This window comes from Artemia sp. Qi Xiang Cuo, chromosome 4, assembly GCF_049724085.1.
Source record: "Artemia sp. Qi Xiang Cuo chromosome 4, ASM4972408v1, whole genome shotgun sequence".
Taxonomy (NCBI): domain Eukaryota; kingdom Metazoa; phylum Arthropoda; class Branchiopoda; order Anostraca; family Artemiidae; genus Artemia; species Artemia sp. Qi Xiang Cuo.
In genome coordinates, this window is record NC_142797.1 from 48,894,164 (window position 1) to 48,911,154 (window position 16,991).

The 16,991-nt window shown below is 36.9% G+C and overlaps 1 protein-coding gene across 1 annotated transcript in view; it reads left to right on the plus strand.

Annotated features, from left to right (window-relative positions):
- The window catches only part of P5CS (Delta[1]-pyrroline-5-carboxylate synthase), a 184,416-nt gene that overhangs the window by 58,631 nt on the left and 108,794 nt on the right, over positions 1-16,991 (plus strand). Inside the window, exon 2 of the mRNA XM_089087899.1 lies at positions 15,572-15,719. Coding sequence (XP_088944025.1) covers positions 15,572-15,719 — 148 coding nt within the window. The remainder of the gene's footprint in view (positions 1-15,571; positions 15,720-16,991) is intronic.

Below are 16,991 nucleotides of genomic sequence, written 5' to 3' on the forward strand. Positions count from 1 at the left end.
GTTTATCTCTACGAGATTGGTATCGTCGTGGATTTAAATTATTCTGGGAAGAGGAATCTGGTCTACGATTCAACTGTTGGGCTAACAATAAAATCTGGTTTCTACATCATCGCTGTGATGACACTGCCTACTATGACTATAAACCAAGCGATTTTTATTTGGCAGTTACCGAATGTGATTCACCACTTGAAAACACAGTATGTGATATTTCTTCAAATAGACAGATTGAAACTCGTGAATTTCATAATATGAATGCAAATAGTATCATTGACTATACAAAGAGATATGACAAGAGTGAATTTACATTGTACTGTAGAAAATGTGACCCTGACTTTGCAGTCAATCAAGATCGATATACAGTGAATCCAAATGATTTACCAGCATTAGTGGTTCACGACAGTTGCCTATAGATCGAAGATGAAGAAATCTAAAGTGTAGATTTAAAGACATTGTTGTATATATACATTTTATTAATAAACAAATTCACAAACATTTTTTAAGTACTTTACTCTTAGGGCACTGAAATCAATACTATATAGGTCTGAGAGGATATTTTCCACTAGAAAGTCATTCAGACGTGGAGTGTCACTACAACTGTGGAGAAACTTCTTGAAAGTATATCCGCGGCATCTGAACATAAAATAGAGGAGTGCGTGGAATCCTAGGCTTTTAGTACTTATATACTGCGCCCTTTTTAGAGTTTTAATAAAAGTATTCCCAGTGAACGAAAGCTAGTCGTAGTGTTGGGGCGTTTAAAATGTGAAGTGTGGGCCACTGGGATCAAAAAATTCTATCGTATTGTCTGTGTGATAGATGCACACCCAATGACCCGTCAACACAGTCGATGGACTGCTATTAACAATAATCAAGGTATTGTTGACACGTTGAATTTTTCGAAGATAGTCCGAGGGCAGACAATAGGATTTGTACTGGGACATGTAGGGGTCCATATTAAATACATTGATTATTTGACTGGTGTTCGTGGTGCCAAGTCTAGTAGAATACTGCCTTCGGGAGTGATTTCCCAATAGGTTTCAAATTGATTTAGTGACATTAGTGCAATACTCTCAGCCAATGGGTCGGCAAATGTACACTCTAAACGCACACTCCCCGTATGTACTATACTCATATCCTGGGTGCCCGACAAATCCAATGCAATGATACCATGTGTTTTAGGAAACATTTCTTCGGTTATACCATTTTCAAATAGTTGTGAATCATGATCTAGGGTTTGCATGGTCAACTCGTACAATGTTCTATAGTATTTATCAAAAGATAGATTGTAGAGTGGGATGCCGTTTACTTTGCACACAAGAGATGAAAGCCCAAACATCTCAAATTTATGTGGACATTCAGTCCATGATCCTATTGCACTGGCATTTTTTACAAATACCAATGCTAGTATTGACGGGATTTCACCATTGATAAAGGATGAATCGGTGAAGGTGCGTGAGCCCATTGTAATATGACGTTGATTGGTGATTGTATGAGGAACAAGTAGTTTAATATTGTTGCCATTGGCTCTCAGTTTTTCCACGGCCAAAGCAACAGAACTCATGACCTGTTGTTTGCGTACATGAAGTATTGCCAAGGTGAGGGAGATACTTACATCGGGATTGGCAGCAAGTTCTTTTCTCAATATGAAATTGGATGGTGCAAGCGTTAATTTTATATCCACTTTAACATTGGGTGGCATCCATTGGGGTATGTTAAATCTTTCATGATATATTTTTCCAACTAGATGTAATTCAGTAGTTGCAGCATTTTTAAGTGCATCTGTACTTTCAGTATTAGTAATATATTTATATCCATTGGAGGTGCCTCTCAATTCCTTGTATGACCTGGGTGTCATCAGCATGAATTGCATATAGCTTGTATAATTTGAGAGATTGTTGCTTGTGGTCACCAGCGTGCCATTGATGTAGACACTAATTTGACGAAATAAATTATGTAGTATACAATTTTCATAGGATATTCCATCGGCCCGAATCGGCATTGTTTTATCGGATTTCCGGACTTTCATTTGCAAATCTATAAATGTTGAAGACATGTCCATAAAGTAGTCTTCATTGGAATAAATTTGAAAGTGGATATTATCAGAGAGGGGCTGTTGTGGATAAAATTTTTCATATTATCCAGGCTTGACACTCACATCGAAATATTCGGCATTGAATAGATACAATGCGGTGGTGATTGTAGTTTGAGAATCCTTATGTGGTAGGTAGTACATCTTCGGAGAAGAAATCTAGTTTCGATCTAACAATTTTCTTCCTGGGACTTTTGGTTACAGCACGTGTCGGCTTTTTCCTTCTTTTCTTTGAAAAGAGGGATGATGTCTTACGTTTCCGACCTGAGTAGAGACTGATGAGGGATGCGTTGTTTCTTGACCTTTTTAAACCTTTACCATTCTGTTTTAATTTCTCGCCAAGGGTTCGCGCACTGGACCTAAGATTTTCCGTAGCACTTTTTTAAAATCCTTGCCAGAGCCCCAATCGTATAGTGTAGAGGATGCAAAATCTGTCGCAGCCAGTACAAGATATTTTCTAGCCAGTGGTAGTGAAGAGCGAAACAGCTTAGCAAACCAACTGCCAAGACCGTAGCCAAACATTGACGAGCGACCCTTGTAATAGTCCATTCCATTGCCCTGTTGTCTTGGGCCAAGAGTATTAACATAGCAGTCAATATCAGGACAAGTGAATACCACTTTTTTATTAGACATCTTGTAGTTGAATGATGGGTCGAAAATGGCATGTAATCACAGCCAAACCTTTTGAAATTGCTATTGGATCACCCAATTCGGTTCTTAGTGTTAACTGACAGAGTTCCAAATAGGAAGTGTTTATGGGGATATACTGAAGATGCTTTATATTGTAGTGATAAATATGCTCCTGATTGGTTTTTCGTTCAAGAACTCGTAGGAGGTGGACATTTGAATGAACGACCCGAGATGTTTCCACAAAAGAAGCGTAGGGAAATATACAAGAGTCATTGGTGAACTCAGGTGGGTAGTCAGCGAAAATGACATTACGGTTTCCGGCACTTTTACCATTGATTATATTGAGCTTAAAGCCAAGAACATCCTTTAGATTATCATTGATAATAACGTTTTCATTGGCAATGGGTGAACTACTGTAGATCTTGCCCTCCTACTTTGAATAGTTGAAATTAAAAGATACATTTTTACGATCTGAAATTATTTTATTGATAGTAAGACATAAATAATTCATACAGGTGAGTTCCTCGTAGGGTAATTCAATGTATGGATAATCCAACCAATTGATTTTTTGAATTTGTTCTTGATCAACTGGTGGTGGCGGCCAATCATAGGGTCTAATTTTTATTTCATATTTACGATCCTTTTTCAGGATGTCATAGGTATTTTTGAGAATACAATCGACAAGAGCCACTTCATACTTTCAGTCGAATTTGATGGTGGGGGAGAGTTTCGTCCAAAAATCACTTGTTCTATTCAGATCATTGTAGAGAGGATCAGAAACATTGGACATGAAAGTCACATAGAAATCATTGGGAATTGTCAATATCTTCAGCACTGACCCAAGAATAAAAATCTGAGTTGTATCCTAGCCAGCGAACAAGCACCTGTCTCTTGCCATGGTGTGTACGACTCTTTAATATCTTTTCAATTTGATAAATTTTACTAGTGTTTCTAACTTTTTGCAGTTCATATTCATAAAAACCGCCGAGAATCTCAACATCTTTGATATCTCAAAGTCGTAATTTTATGTGTATGGTGTCCAGGATTTTAGACAATTTAAAAATTTCAATGCTAAATACATAATTCACCTTTTAAAAAACTGTGTTTGTTATATTTACTAAAACACTCTCACATACTATTAACTTATTATACTTGTTCTCCTTTTAACCCTTGGAGTATTGCTTTAGAAAAGTATCAAATGTATTTTCATTGTAGTGAACAGCCGTTGGTGTGGAGTTAGACAGAGATCGATGGGCTCGTTTGTTGTATATCTGCATGATTTTACCTAAATATTGAATAAAAGCTGGTGTATTTTTAAAGGAACAATATCTTGAAATTAATATACGAATCGTTCTTATTAATCGTTCAGCCAATGCAGCCTTTATAGGGCTGTGACTATGATAAAGTGTTGTATTATATTTCAAAAGAACCTTTTGCACATGGGGATTAACAAATTCACTGCCACGTTCCGATTGAATTTTTCTATACGAATCCTGTTCGAGAATACTTTCAATCGCCCGAGCAACTTTAACACCTCTCTCTGATCTTAGTGGAATGGTATAGGCATAGCGACTAAAGATACTGATTGCCACTAGAATATATTTGTAGGGCGCATTGTGACGTTGTTGAAGTGTGCCTAAAGTTAAAAGATCCGTTTGAATTATATGCAGAGGGAAAAAGGCTTTAGTTTGTCGATAGTGTTTACTGCGAAGCCTGTGATTCCGATGTAGTGTGTAACTCGGTTCATTTTCTAGATACTCTTTTGCATTTTTCAATGTGGTGCCGGACACAGCTCTGGAAAGAGTTTTGGGAGAACTTAAACTCCCCACTTCGCCAATATTTTCATAGACACCATTCAAAACTTCATCCATTTTGAGCGTAGACACGTAGTGTAATGTCCACTCCCCTTTTGCACACTGGCGGGCGAATCAATCCGTCCTCCCTTTTGACTAGCAGCCATCGGGATTGTAAAATCATTGCTTGTGCTAATAGTATCTTCATATATTGAATATTCTTCTTTTTTGAATGGTTTTGTTGGAGGACTATATTCCCTTAGTTTCTTTAGAATTTGCTTATTGACAATAAGACTTTTGGGAAAGTTTGACACATAGAGAAAGGTATCTAGATAATCGTCAATGGACATAAATACTTTAAGATTCGACACCATATCACAAATTAAATCAACTAGATTATAACTTTTTCTCTGAATTATAATTCGTTTCCCTGTGCTCTCGACTTGAACTTGATCGCCAGTTTCCAACATGAGATAAGATAATACTCTTTTACTCTGTTCTCGATAGGTCAAAGGCAATAGGTTTCCAATTTTCAATACACTCGAATTCAATTCCTTCTCCTTTGATTGCACTGCAGAATCTTGAGGAGATGTTTCCTGTTAAGAGGGATCGGTGACAGTGGGTCTCTCACGATATGGTTTATGTTTGTCCACACGTTACAATGCATCTTGAAGTAAAATCAGTTTTTTGTCATCGGCAATATTCTCATCGTTAATGAATTTGCTTAGATTGTCTTCAAAATGTTCGATGGGCGAGAGGACAAGTTCAAATGGTGTCAATTTATAAGGTTTTGACTTTCACACTAGAGAAAACTCTCTACAAGTCCTGCAATTATCGGTAGTAAAAGTGTGAAAAAGCTACCGCCTGCTTGAAGGAGCCGTGTTCTTTTGATTTTTTTTACCTTTTTTTTCAAATCCCAGGCGCGTACAGTGGAACGAGGTTGCTTTGTCTGTTGTCTAACACCTTCTGGCAGTTGAACATTGCCCTCAGTTAAATTTAAACAAAGTTCAGATATTAGATTAATGAAATCATTGTCAACCCCATGTTTGAGTATAGCCATCCTAAGCAGTGGTTTTAAAGTGCTTAAAACGGAAAATAGATGCCGTTGTTCGTGTAGTTTCTTCAGTGTCATAATGGTGACTAATAGTCTTTTCTACTGTTCACCGGTAGATATACTGTAATTTCATTGTTGAAAATGTCGGTGACTACACGTAGATCCTCGGGCGTGCTCTTATTAATATCAAAAAAATTTAACCCGTTGGGCGGGCTTGGTGCGTTTGTTTCCGCCTAAACCATAAATTGAGGGGTGCGGGGGTTTTTCGGATTTTGTATTTTTAGTAGCTAGAGATACTACCGCACGACTCGATAGATAATATAAATGGTGCAATTCAATGCAAGGGTTTGCATAGATTTGCTCTGATGAAACAGATTGTGTAGAACTAGAGTAATGGAAATGTGTTCATGATGGGAGCGAACAGTGAACAGTTGTAGTATTTCCAGTGAGAACTGTTCAATGGATTCAGCCAAATCATCAATAATCAACCACGAGTTCGATTCAATACTATTGAAAAAATCAAGTCCTCGTATGAATTGTATTGGTATGGATGTGGCAATAGCTTTTATTTTATCAGAGGACTCCTGCCAAATACTATAGCAATAGTAGATTTTTTTCGGCTTCTTCAAAAACATTTTATCGCAATTTTGAATTATTTTAGTTAAAAGTGTTGTTTTCCCCGACATTGAGGGACCACACAGAAACGATCTGAAGGGTGTTTTAAATTGATACATGCTGCTGTTAACAACAGTCGGACTATGACTAACTGTAAATCATATGTGCTCAATGAATAAGTAGCAATTTCCCCATAGATCTGTCTATTCAAGAACAACAAAAACAATATTTCATGGCAGCATTTATTTCGACACTGCATGAAAACACTTGTTCAACATGAACAATGATAAAAATAACACTTGTTCAACGTGAGAAAATTTCATGGTCAACATGAAAACTTTATTTGTTCAACTCAGGGCACTGATAACACTTTATAAATATACACTTATTGTCTTTAAACACTTTTCTGTACAACACTTTATGTACAATAAAAAAAACACTTTTTGTCCATCATCAACACTTTTCTGTACAACACTTTTTTTTCAACTTAAACACTTTTCTATCCTTGACACTTTTTGTACAACAGACAATACACACACACTTGCAAATTACTAGTAGCACAGTTGAACTTGAGTACGGTGAATTTAACGGTGTGGGGGCCCCCCCCCCCCCCGGACCGCGGGGCCGAAGGCCGGCCGGCCGCGGGCGGACAGAAAATGACCGATTGTGTTCGGTTGACTAGGTGGCGTGTATAACAACCAAACCCAGTGTTTAACTAAATCAACTGAGGGACCCCTTACGGGGAATACCACCCCCTTCTTTTTAAACGAACCCCATCTTCAAATTCTGTTTCGTATTGTACCACAGTAACGCCGATATTTAAATGGGCATTAGCCCTTTCAAACATGTCAATGGATCGAAGCGTTACTGGGTATTTTCCTTCTAAACAAGAAAAATCTACACCGGGGAAATTAGATCCCTCCTTTCCATGCATAGCCCAGTGATCTAAATTCGTCTTAGTAGCGTTCCGAGCTATAGGCTCGTATGCTGAGATGAGGAAAGCATATTGGAAACACATTTGATCTGTTTCAAAACAGATCCGCTGGACACCACGACAACCTTCTAGATCTGGATTATATTTTAATTCTACTGCCCTTGGACCACTCCCCCCTCTTAAAATAAAATCTTTCTTAATTTTACAAATATTTACGCTTAAATTTTCAATAAAAAGAACTAGAGAACCACTACTTTTTTCATTAAAGTTCTCGAGATGCGTTATAATTTGATCGACCCAATCTATGAAAGCACCCTCAAAATTTTCTAAATTTGAATAAACCAAACGCATCTCGGAATGTATAAAATGATAATAAACTTCACTTTTTCCCTCATTTAAATAAAACACTTTTAGAACAATGGAAACCTTAATTGAATCCCTACCTCCCCACAACTGAATCTGGATCTCCAGAAGTGCAAGAATTTTATCTACATATTTATGTACAATTTCTATAGGGTCATAAAAAAATTTTCCTCCCATAGGTGTATTAAAGGGGTCACCAAACACTGCAGTGAAAACAACTATATTATTTAAAATTCTGTTGGACAGCTGAAAGTCTGGGAGAGTTTTCCACCCCGCCCCCTCTTGTATATTACCCCCTCCCCCCAGTTGGTCAACAATAATAGGGCTATGGGAAGCCGCTTCAGTCGATTGAAGTGGGGAAATATTCATGTAATCTGAGGGGGAAGGGTTTCCCCTCAATCCACCGACAAAATCACCCAAAAGCTGCATAGTATTTGGACTTAGCAATGCTAAGTCTGAATCTGAATTATCTACATTACCCAGCTCAACTGCGCTATTATCAACATTTAAAAAATCACCTAAAAAGTCATCAATACTATCTGGAATTTGATGTAACTCCTCCCAGGTTAAATTGTCCTGAATCTCCACTGGCGGTGTTATAATCGGTTCTTCCTCTTCTTCACTGGACGGCGAATAAGGGACCAATGCTCGCCCGATCTATAAATGAAAAAATAGCTTATTTTCAAAGTGTTCAAATCACCCCTACTGCTTTTAAAATTTGGATTATTATTGCTTAATAACATTTGGTTAATTCAACTTAAGAAAATCTAAGATATGACATAGAAGGCGACAATTTGTTCGTTTATTTTCAAAGTGTTAAAAAAAATTTTTTTTTTCGGCGCTCCCCCCAGCGCCCCCTCCCCTAACCTTGCCCCACAGTGCTTCCCGGACCCTCCGTGGCACTTTTCGGAGCCACAGCGCATCCCTGTGGCACTTCTCGGGCCCCCGCATCGCTTCCCGCGATGCTTCTCGGGCCCGTGGCGCATCCCTGTGACACTTCCCTGACCCGTGGAGCATCCCCCCCCCGGCACTTCCCTAACCTTGGCCCCACAGCATTCCCCGGACCCACCGGCGCATTCCGGGCTCCGGTTATTTACATAATGTCCCAAAAAACCGTATTGTTAGGCGGCATAAGTCGTTTGGCCTACTCCCCGTACAGGTTGTCTATGACTTCAAATGAGCCTAGATTATTTTTAATCTCGTGTCTGTTCTGTTTCCAAGCGTATTCTCTGGGAAACAGTACAATTAAATTCGAGAACCGTTAATTCTTATTGAGGAATGTCTCTCCATCACTAAAATATTGGCAAGACTTTGTAAGATTGAAGGCTATTTTAAAATATCCTTGCGCAAATTACGGGGTCCATATGTGACAAATAGATAAATGTGAATAATCTCACTCAGTTCCTTCCCTTGAAACTTTATGATAATCATTTGTGAAAAATATGGGGATTTTGAGTTTCAAATGGTGAGCATTAATTGAAATTACCCATGAAAAATATTCGCTTATGGGATAACGAAGCGATAGCAAAGATTAGAAAAGAGCGGTTTCTTTGCAAAAAATTACATTTAGATGTCTCCGAGGGAGGGGGGAGCAGAGAAAAGAGTGGTTTTATTGTAAAAAATAACATTTAGATATCTCCGAGGGAGATAAATTTAAAACAATGGTTGGGGGGGGCGCGGGGTTAATATCTAACAGAGATAAGTTTATATTGGGATTGAAAAGGACTAAAAATTGGAAGAAATATAAAGGTAGGAAAAAATGCTTACTGGTTTATATCCCGGCTGCACTTGGGCATCCGAAGGACCAGGTAGTGCATGCTGGAGGGCCACTTCCTGACCTTGAATAAGTGAGGCAGCTCTTGAAGGTCCAGGCAACGTATGATGGATGGTAGACGGACTGGCTGCGTTGCACTCTTGAACAGATTATTGCACTTGTTTTGGAGGCTTCGGCCAGCTACCATATTCCCGGACAGTAGCCTTCGCAGGGCCCGCATTATTAACCCTCGCTTTCTTGGAAGAAGGGGGTACGCATTCTTCACAATTTGCCTTAAAAAGAAGAGAAAAAATTAGTATCTAAATAATTTGCCCCTTTTTTACAGAAAGAAAGTTATTAACTATAATTTTGTCTAGAAAAGGCATTTATCACTGAGAAAGCACAACGTAAAAAATTTCGTGAAATATACTAATTGTATCCTTTTTTTGAATCTGAGAAGTACGGCTCACTAAACCATTCAAAAGCCAGCCTAGTTTGTATATTTGTCACACCCCCAGAAAAAAACAGCCCCCGGACCCTAACCCCCACGCCCCCAATCCCTGAGTGAGGACAGGGAAAAATACCCCCCCCCCCACCGAAAGATATCGCATCCTTTTGAATCTGAGAATTACGACTCACTGAGCCGTTCAAAAGCCGGCCTAGTTTGTATATTTATCACACCCCCAGAAAAAAACAGCCCACGGAAAATAACCCCCACGGAAAATACCCCTGAGAAAAGACATGGAAAAATATCCCCTCCCCCCATCGAAAGATATCGCGTCCTTTTGAATCTGAGAATTACGACTCACTGAGCCGTTCAAAAGCCGGACTAGTTTGTATATTTATCACACCCCAAGAAAAAAACACCCCGAGGGAAATAACTCCCACGGAAAATATCCCTGAGAAAAGACATGGAAAAATATCCCCTCCCCCATCGAAATATATGGTAAAAATGCTATTTAATTTACGCATAATAAAGCAATGTATCTTTTTCTTAAACTCACTCCCCTTACTTTTCACGCGAAGAAGCAGTTTGTTTTCACCTTACAATGGAGGTGTTAGACTTGAGGCCGGGTCAACCACCTGCCCCTTTCACCAATGTCCTAAAAATATTGTTAGGAATTAATTTTGGAAATAACTCATTTCCATGCTTCCATACCACATAGAATTACGCAATGCCAGTAAGCACACAAGATTAATTAACAATAATGTCTCTTTTCACGCGAAACTAACTTTCTCAGAGAAACCCTTTGGTTAAGCCACTACCCAAATTCTTGTATATTTATCAAAGCCGGATGTACTTTAAAGGGGTGTCAGTAATTATCAGATAATTAAAATCATTGCGAGAAATCTGTAAGTCAAGCCATATCGGACAGTATATTAAGGGAATTGCAGAAAGTTGACAGTTGCTTTTAGATAAGATACGGAATTTATCAAAAACAGAATTAAGGTCGTAAACAGAGGGGGGAGGAAGGATGGGGTTTACGTAACGAAAAACGAGCGTATTTTATACTTTTTATCGAGTATAAACATCATATATGGACGTTTGTATAGGGGAGGGGGGTTTACCCGAATATGGTACAGGGTGACCACGGAAAACAATTTTATTTTGAAAATAAAAAATGAAAACAGAACTTACATTGCTAATTGTGGCTGCCAAGGCTTCAAGTTCATCAATAATATACATTTTAGTTGCTTACACGGTGTCAAAATACTTTCTGATAATTTAATCACATTGCATGTCCGTTATATACGAAATCTCAAGGGTGAATTGTTATGTAATGGGGAAATCATATGTAAGCAGGTCTCTGATTGGCTGAGAAGGAGGATGTATCCGACTCGATGATTGGCTGAGAAGGACACACGTGATCTAACTGTTTCCGGGAAAGTAATAACATTTGGCTCGAGAAACAACATCAAATACTATTTCTGGATCATCCATATAACAGACATGAAAAACATCAAATAAATCGAACAACAAGTGAGAAAACCATAAAACAGACATGAATTGCTGTTGACATCCATAAATGTGACAAAATTCCTGTTTTTTCATTCTCACTGAGAAAACCATAAAACAGACATGAATTGCTGTTGACATCCATAAATGTGACAAAATTCCTGTTTTTCAAATTCTCACTGACAAAAACCATTAAACATCCATAATTTGATGTTGACATCCGAGAAAAACATCAAATAAATCGAACAACACACATAACCATCCATGAAAACAACCATAAATGTGACAAAATTCATGGTTTTTCAAGTGAGAAAATTCCTGTTTTTTCATTCTCACTGAGAAAACCATAAACCACGTGGTACTGTCACGAGTAGCACCCCCTCCTCTACTATTGAATAGCGACTAAAGCCCCTCTCACGCCCACCATATTCCCAAACACATCCAAGCGAAATTTCTAGGTATCCTGTCTTTTCAACGTATTCGGAATTTCTGTAAATTTTGTCTTTTAGGATGAAAACCTCCTCAGAGCCCTCAGTACAAGGATTGTAAGTAATGCCCTGGGGGTATATAAGGTTTATATAGAAAGTTGTTGTATGTGATTTGTAGAATAGATTTTAGTCTTCCTCAAATCCATGTTTTATATGTTTAAAAACTAAATGTTGACTTAAGATGAAATTAAAATGCACTGTGATAATGCTAATTCCCAATAAGGCATCTGAGCAGTATCCCAAGAACGACTGAGGGTATTATGTTCAAACGTTCGGGGCTACTTCTGCTCTTAAAATTTAACCAAATCCAAATAGCGTAAGTATATCCAAGCTATCAAAGAAAGTAAACAGATTTTTTTGCGAATGGTATCAAGTTTTTCATTACAGATCAACTAGAGGAGTTATGAAACTAAATTAAACAGTACTATTTGTGTCCAGATTTTTAAAAGGGTGTATGCTGTTAAAAATGGCTGAACATTTTTCTCCGGCATACAAATAACAGGCCAAACTATACAGTCTTAAAAAAAAGAAAATATTTAAGCTATTATTTTCTTTTTCCTTGAAAAGACTATGTCAATATAAAACAAACAGAAATTAATTAAAAAAACTTTTTCCACAAAATTAGTTTTTCAAAGAAAAGTAAAGAATTCCATTAAACAAAAAATGAGTAAAACTAAAATCAAATAATCTACCAAGCGTGAAACTACCACAAATCAGCATTGATAAATAAATGAAACCCAAAACGAACAGAATTTACAATAATTAACCGAGTCAAACTCAAAAGGAGCAGAAATTAACATAGGTTGGGCGCAAAACCCCTATGTCTTCCCAAGGCCAGAACAAAATTTGCACTTTACTGAAAAAATACAAATGAAAGTGGATTGTCAGTTTAATATGCATATAATGATATTTAGTAAACAAAACGTTAATATTATTTGATTTATTAAAGTTATAAGAGTAAAAACATTTATATTGTTTCAGTAAAGTGCAAATTTTGTTCTGGCCTTGGGAAGGCATAGGGGTTTTGCACCCAACTTATGTTAATTTCTGCTCTTTTTGAGTTTGACTCGGTTAATTATTGTATTTTTTGTTCGTTTTGGTTTTCATTTATTTATCAATGCTGATTTGTGGTAGTTTCACGCTTAGTAGATTATTTGATTTTATTTTTGCTCATTTTTTGTTTAATGGAGTTCTTTACTTTTCTTTGAAAAACTTATTTTGTGGAAAAAGTTTTTTAATTAATCAAGTAAAGCCACAAGTGAACCTAACTTCGTATGGAAACTGCTCAAAAGAGATAATTCAAAAGCCTATAATGATTTCAAAATTAACAGTGACCAATGGTATGGTTTCTTTAAAAGTGAATTTTTTCGACCCTGATCCATCATTGTCAAACCAATATGAAAGGGAGCTTGATGTTTGCTTATGCCAATCAACTGATAAGATCAGTTTTATTGTTACTCGATCTGCGGTTACTGAGTGCATTTCTAAGCTACAAAAGAAAACTTCTCGTGGTGTTGATGGTCTCTGTGCACAGCTTCTAAGATGTGGGTCCCCTCTCCTGATTGAGCATCTGACCTCACTCTTTCAGATGATATTCTGTTGTGGTATAGTTTCTGATTTGTTTAGTACTGGAGTAATAATCCCGGTATTAAAAAGGGTATAAGCCCAAGGACCAATGTTCTTCTTTTAGACCAATTACGGTGTCACCGGTTTTATGGAATGTTTTTGATAAGATAAGTTTTATTCTTCATGAAATACACATACAATATTACATGTTATTAATCCCTCAAAGGCTCATTGGGGTGTACAAAGAGGGAAGACATATGAATTACATACTCAGAGATAAAAAACAAAAGAAAATTTAAAATGATCACTTACTCAAATATGAAGGAGAAGAAAAGAAAATATATATAAAATATCAAATATATAAAAAATTAGAATAAATAAACTAAATTAATTAATTATATTAAATAGACTCAAAAAGAAAAATAATAATGAAAAAAAAAAAAAAAAAAAAAAATATTACTATAAGCGAATTCCTATCGTCGAAACAGAATTATGTGTATTGTCAGGTAGAACCAACATAATAATAGCTGTTACGATATTATTCATAGCTCTTATCCAAGATATTAAAATATTATAACATAAGCCATGTACAGCCCTTTTAAGCTTATATTTAAAACTATATAAATCCCAGTTCAATCAGCTCTGCTTATTTCTGAGGCTAGGTAGCAAAATTGACATTTATGGGTTATTTCAATCATAAGGCTTATAATTATTGGACTGTAATAAAATGGTGCGAAAGCAATAAAATTTAATCCGTCTTCATGAATGCTACTCCTTAGTGAACTATACAAGTTTCAGCAATAAATATTGATAATCATACCTGAGGCCTGGGAGTCATAGCGCAGAGAAGACCACCATAAAACAGAACTAAACATTCAGGGGACAAAAAAAAAAAAAATTATTATTCAGTTTGATTCTTAACTAAATGGTCCTTAAGAATCCTCTTGAAAGTGCCAAACGAGTGGCATTTCTGTACTGAAGAAGCCAGGGAGTTCCAAACCTGAGGACAAGCGATGAGGGGATTGAAATCTGACCGCACAGTGGGAGTAGGAGGAATGCAGATATTATATTATTTGAGTTACTAATTATTGACGAGATATCTGTTACTAATTCGGATAACTAATTCGGCTTCAAGAAAGGAGTAGGCCGTGACCATGTTCACCATTTGATTGCTAATTTACTTCTACATGCTCATGAAAATAATGAGGTAGTATATTTTGCTGGGTTAGACGTATCTTGCTTGGTTAGGATATACATCCACATATCTTATTGACTCCTTATAAGCGTGGAGTCAATATTTCTGTCATCAAATTGATACGTGATATGTATAAAAAGCTAAATGCCAAAGTTAAGGTTACCATCTCACCTGGTACGGTGGAACTCACTCCTTTGACTCCAGTAAGAAAGGGCATTAGACAGGGCGTTGTTAGTTCTCCTCCCCCCCCCCTGTTTAATAATACTGTCGTTGTGCCACAACAGAAAGTTCTAACCACATGTATATTTAATGGTATTGATATTTCACTAGCTAACTATGCTGATAACATCCTTGATATTAATAGAACAGCCTTTGGAATTGAGGAAAATTTTGGAGTTCTCGATAGGGAGTATAAACGTATTGGTCTTAGATTTAATGAGAGTAAGACTGAGTTCCTGGTGTTCAATCACCGTTCAGATTGCCCGACAAATGTTCAGTTAGGTGAATATTTTATTAAAGCACAAGACGCACTTATGTATCTTGGTGTACCGATTGGGTCAAATCTTTGCGCCATGCGTCAACCTTTGAAAGATTTTTTTTTGCCAGAAAAGCTAGGAATGTGTATGGTTTACTAGTTTCATTAAAGTTTAAATTTAACCGTCGTATCTTAGGTAGCGTTTAAAATGCATTTGCTTTTCCGCATCTACTTGCCCTTGGACCATATTGGTCTCTTCTTACTGCTTCAGATATTAGGGATATACGGAAGTGTTTCTACAAGCATGCAAAATATTTGCTAAGGCCGCCTCTCTGGACTAATAACAGCTCACTATCCTTGCGGTATGGAGTTGCAAGTCCAGTGTCCGCGGTACAGAAAAGAAATGAAATATATCGGAGGCAGATTATTGGTGAAAGCACCTCTGAAATTGTCCGTCTTTGATAATAGTTTTGTTATTACATATAATTGCCCCTATTTGTAATTTTTTTTTGTTCTTGTCTGTTCTTCTCTGTTTTGGTTCTGTTTTTATTTGTCAGAATTTATTTGCTTTTTTTTCCATTTTCTTTGTTTATACTCCATCAGTGTTGTATTTTACATTTATGATGGGCAATAAATTTATACTTACATTTTTTTTTTTTTAGAGCCATCAAAATGACTATCGTTGCTAGCATTTTCTTAATGGTAAGAAGACAAAGGTGGTTACAAACTCAGTTCTTAAGGAGATTACAGTTGTCGACTAGAAATTCCTCTTTCAAAAATCTTCGTCAGGAAACATGGTTTTCAAAGAAGGTAAGCCCTTTATCGTCTTCATAGTCCTTATTTCTGATTTTTTAGCTATATTTGACACCTTAAGTGAGCAAGAGGTCCAGTCATTGGAGAGCATCGGAGGATTTTTATTGTATGATTCTTTGTCCTTTAGACTAATCTTGAAAGAAATTCCTCCCAATTCAGAGAAATTGGGCGAAAACTACCCTCCTCTTCAAAGTCAAATTCTAGTCATTAAGCTTTGCGTTAAATTTTCAGTGTTCCTGTTTTGAATCAATTTTGAGTTGATTTTGAGGCCCGTGCCCTTTTTTATTACATAAATGTCCCTTTTCTCCTATACCTACAGAATAATTTTATTTACAATTTAGACTCTTTTTGTCAAGGTCATAATTTTGCAAGAGAGAAGAAATTGGTTTTAAGTTTTATTCATATCTAGATAACTCCAGTAGAGATGCCTTATTGAGTCCGGACAGGAGTCCATATATGGGCATAGAGTCATTAGGGAGAATGATTGCGTAATGGGGTCAATGACCTCTTTCACCAGGTGTGTTTTTGGCACGCCCTCAGCGAATGTCAATGTTGTTATTGTTTCCGAGGCAAAATGCCAAGGTCAATGTTGTTGCTGTTATTTGAGCCAGATGTTGTTGTCGTTCGAAGCAAAGTTAATGACACTTCCTTCCTGTTCGAGGCAGATGTTATGATCCGGAAATAGAATTTGTTTTTGTTATTCGAGCCAGATGTTGTTGTCGTTCGAAGCAAAGTTAATGACATTTCTTTCCTGTTTGAGGCAGATGTTATGATCCAATTTGTTATTGTTATTTGAGCCAGATGTTGTTGTTATTTTTATTCGAGCCAAATGTTACGAGTTTCCGGGAAATAGTATTTGTTATTGTTGTTTCCAAGCCAAATGTTACGAGTTCCCGGGAAACAGTTAATTAATGTCTGACAGATGACGTCAAGTTAATTAATGACTTTACATTTCCAGAGAGAATTGTTTAGGAGAAACAGTTAGATCACACATGATGTCATGATTGATTGATTGACACGAAAGGGGAATTAATTTGTTGTTCTAAAGAGAATTGATTCACGAAAGGAGAATTAATTTGTTGTTTCTAACAAGAGAATCGTTTCCGAGCAAACGTTTTGATCTTAGCGCGCGAAAAGGTTTCCAAATAATTTGAAATGCGTTAGCGCAGAGATGCCAAACAAATGGAACACGTCGAAATTCCGTTTAGGGGATAATTTTGGCGAAACCGTTTTAGCTATTTTATGGAACTATTTCGGCGAAACAGTTAG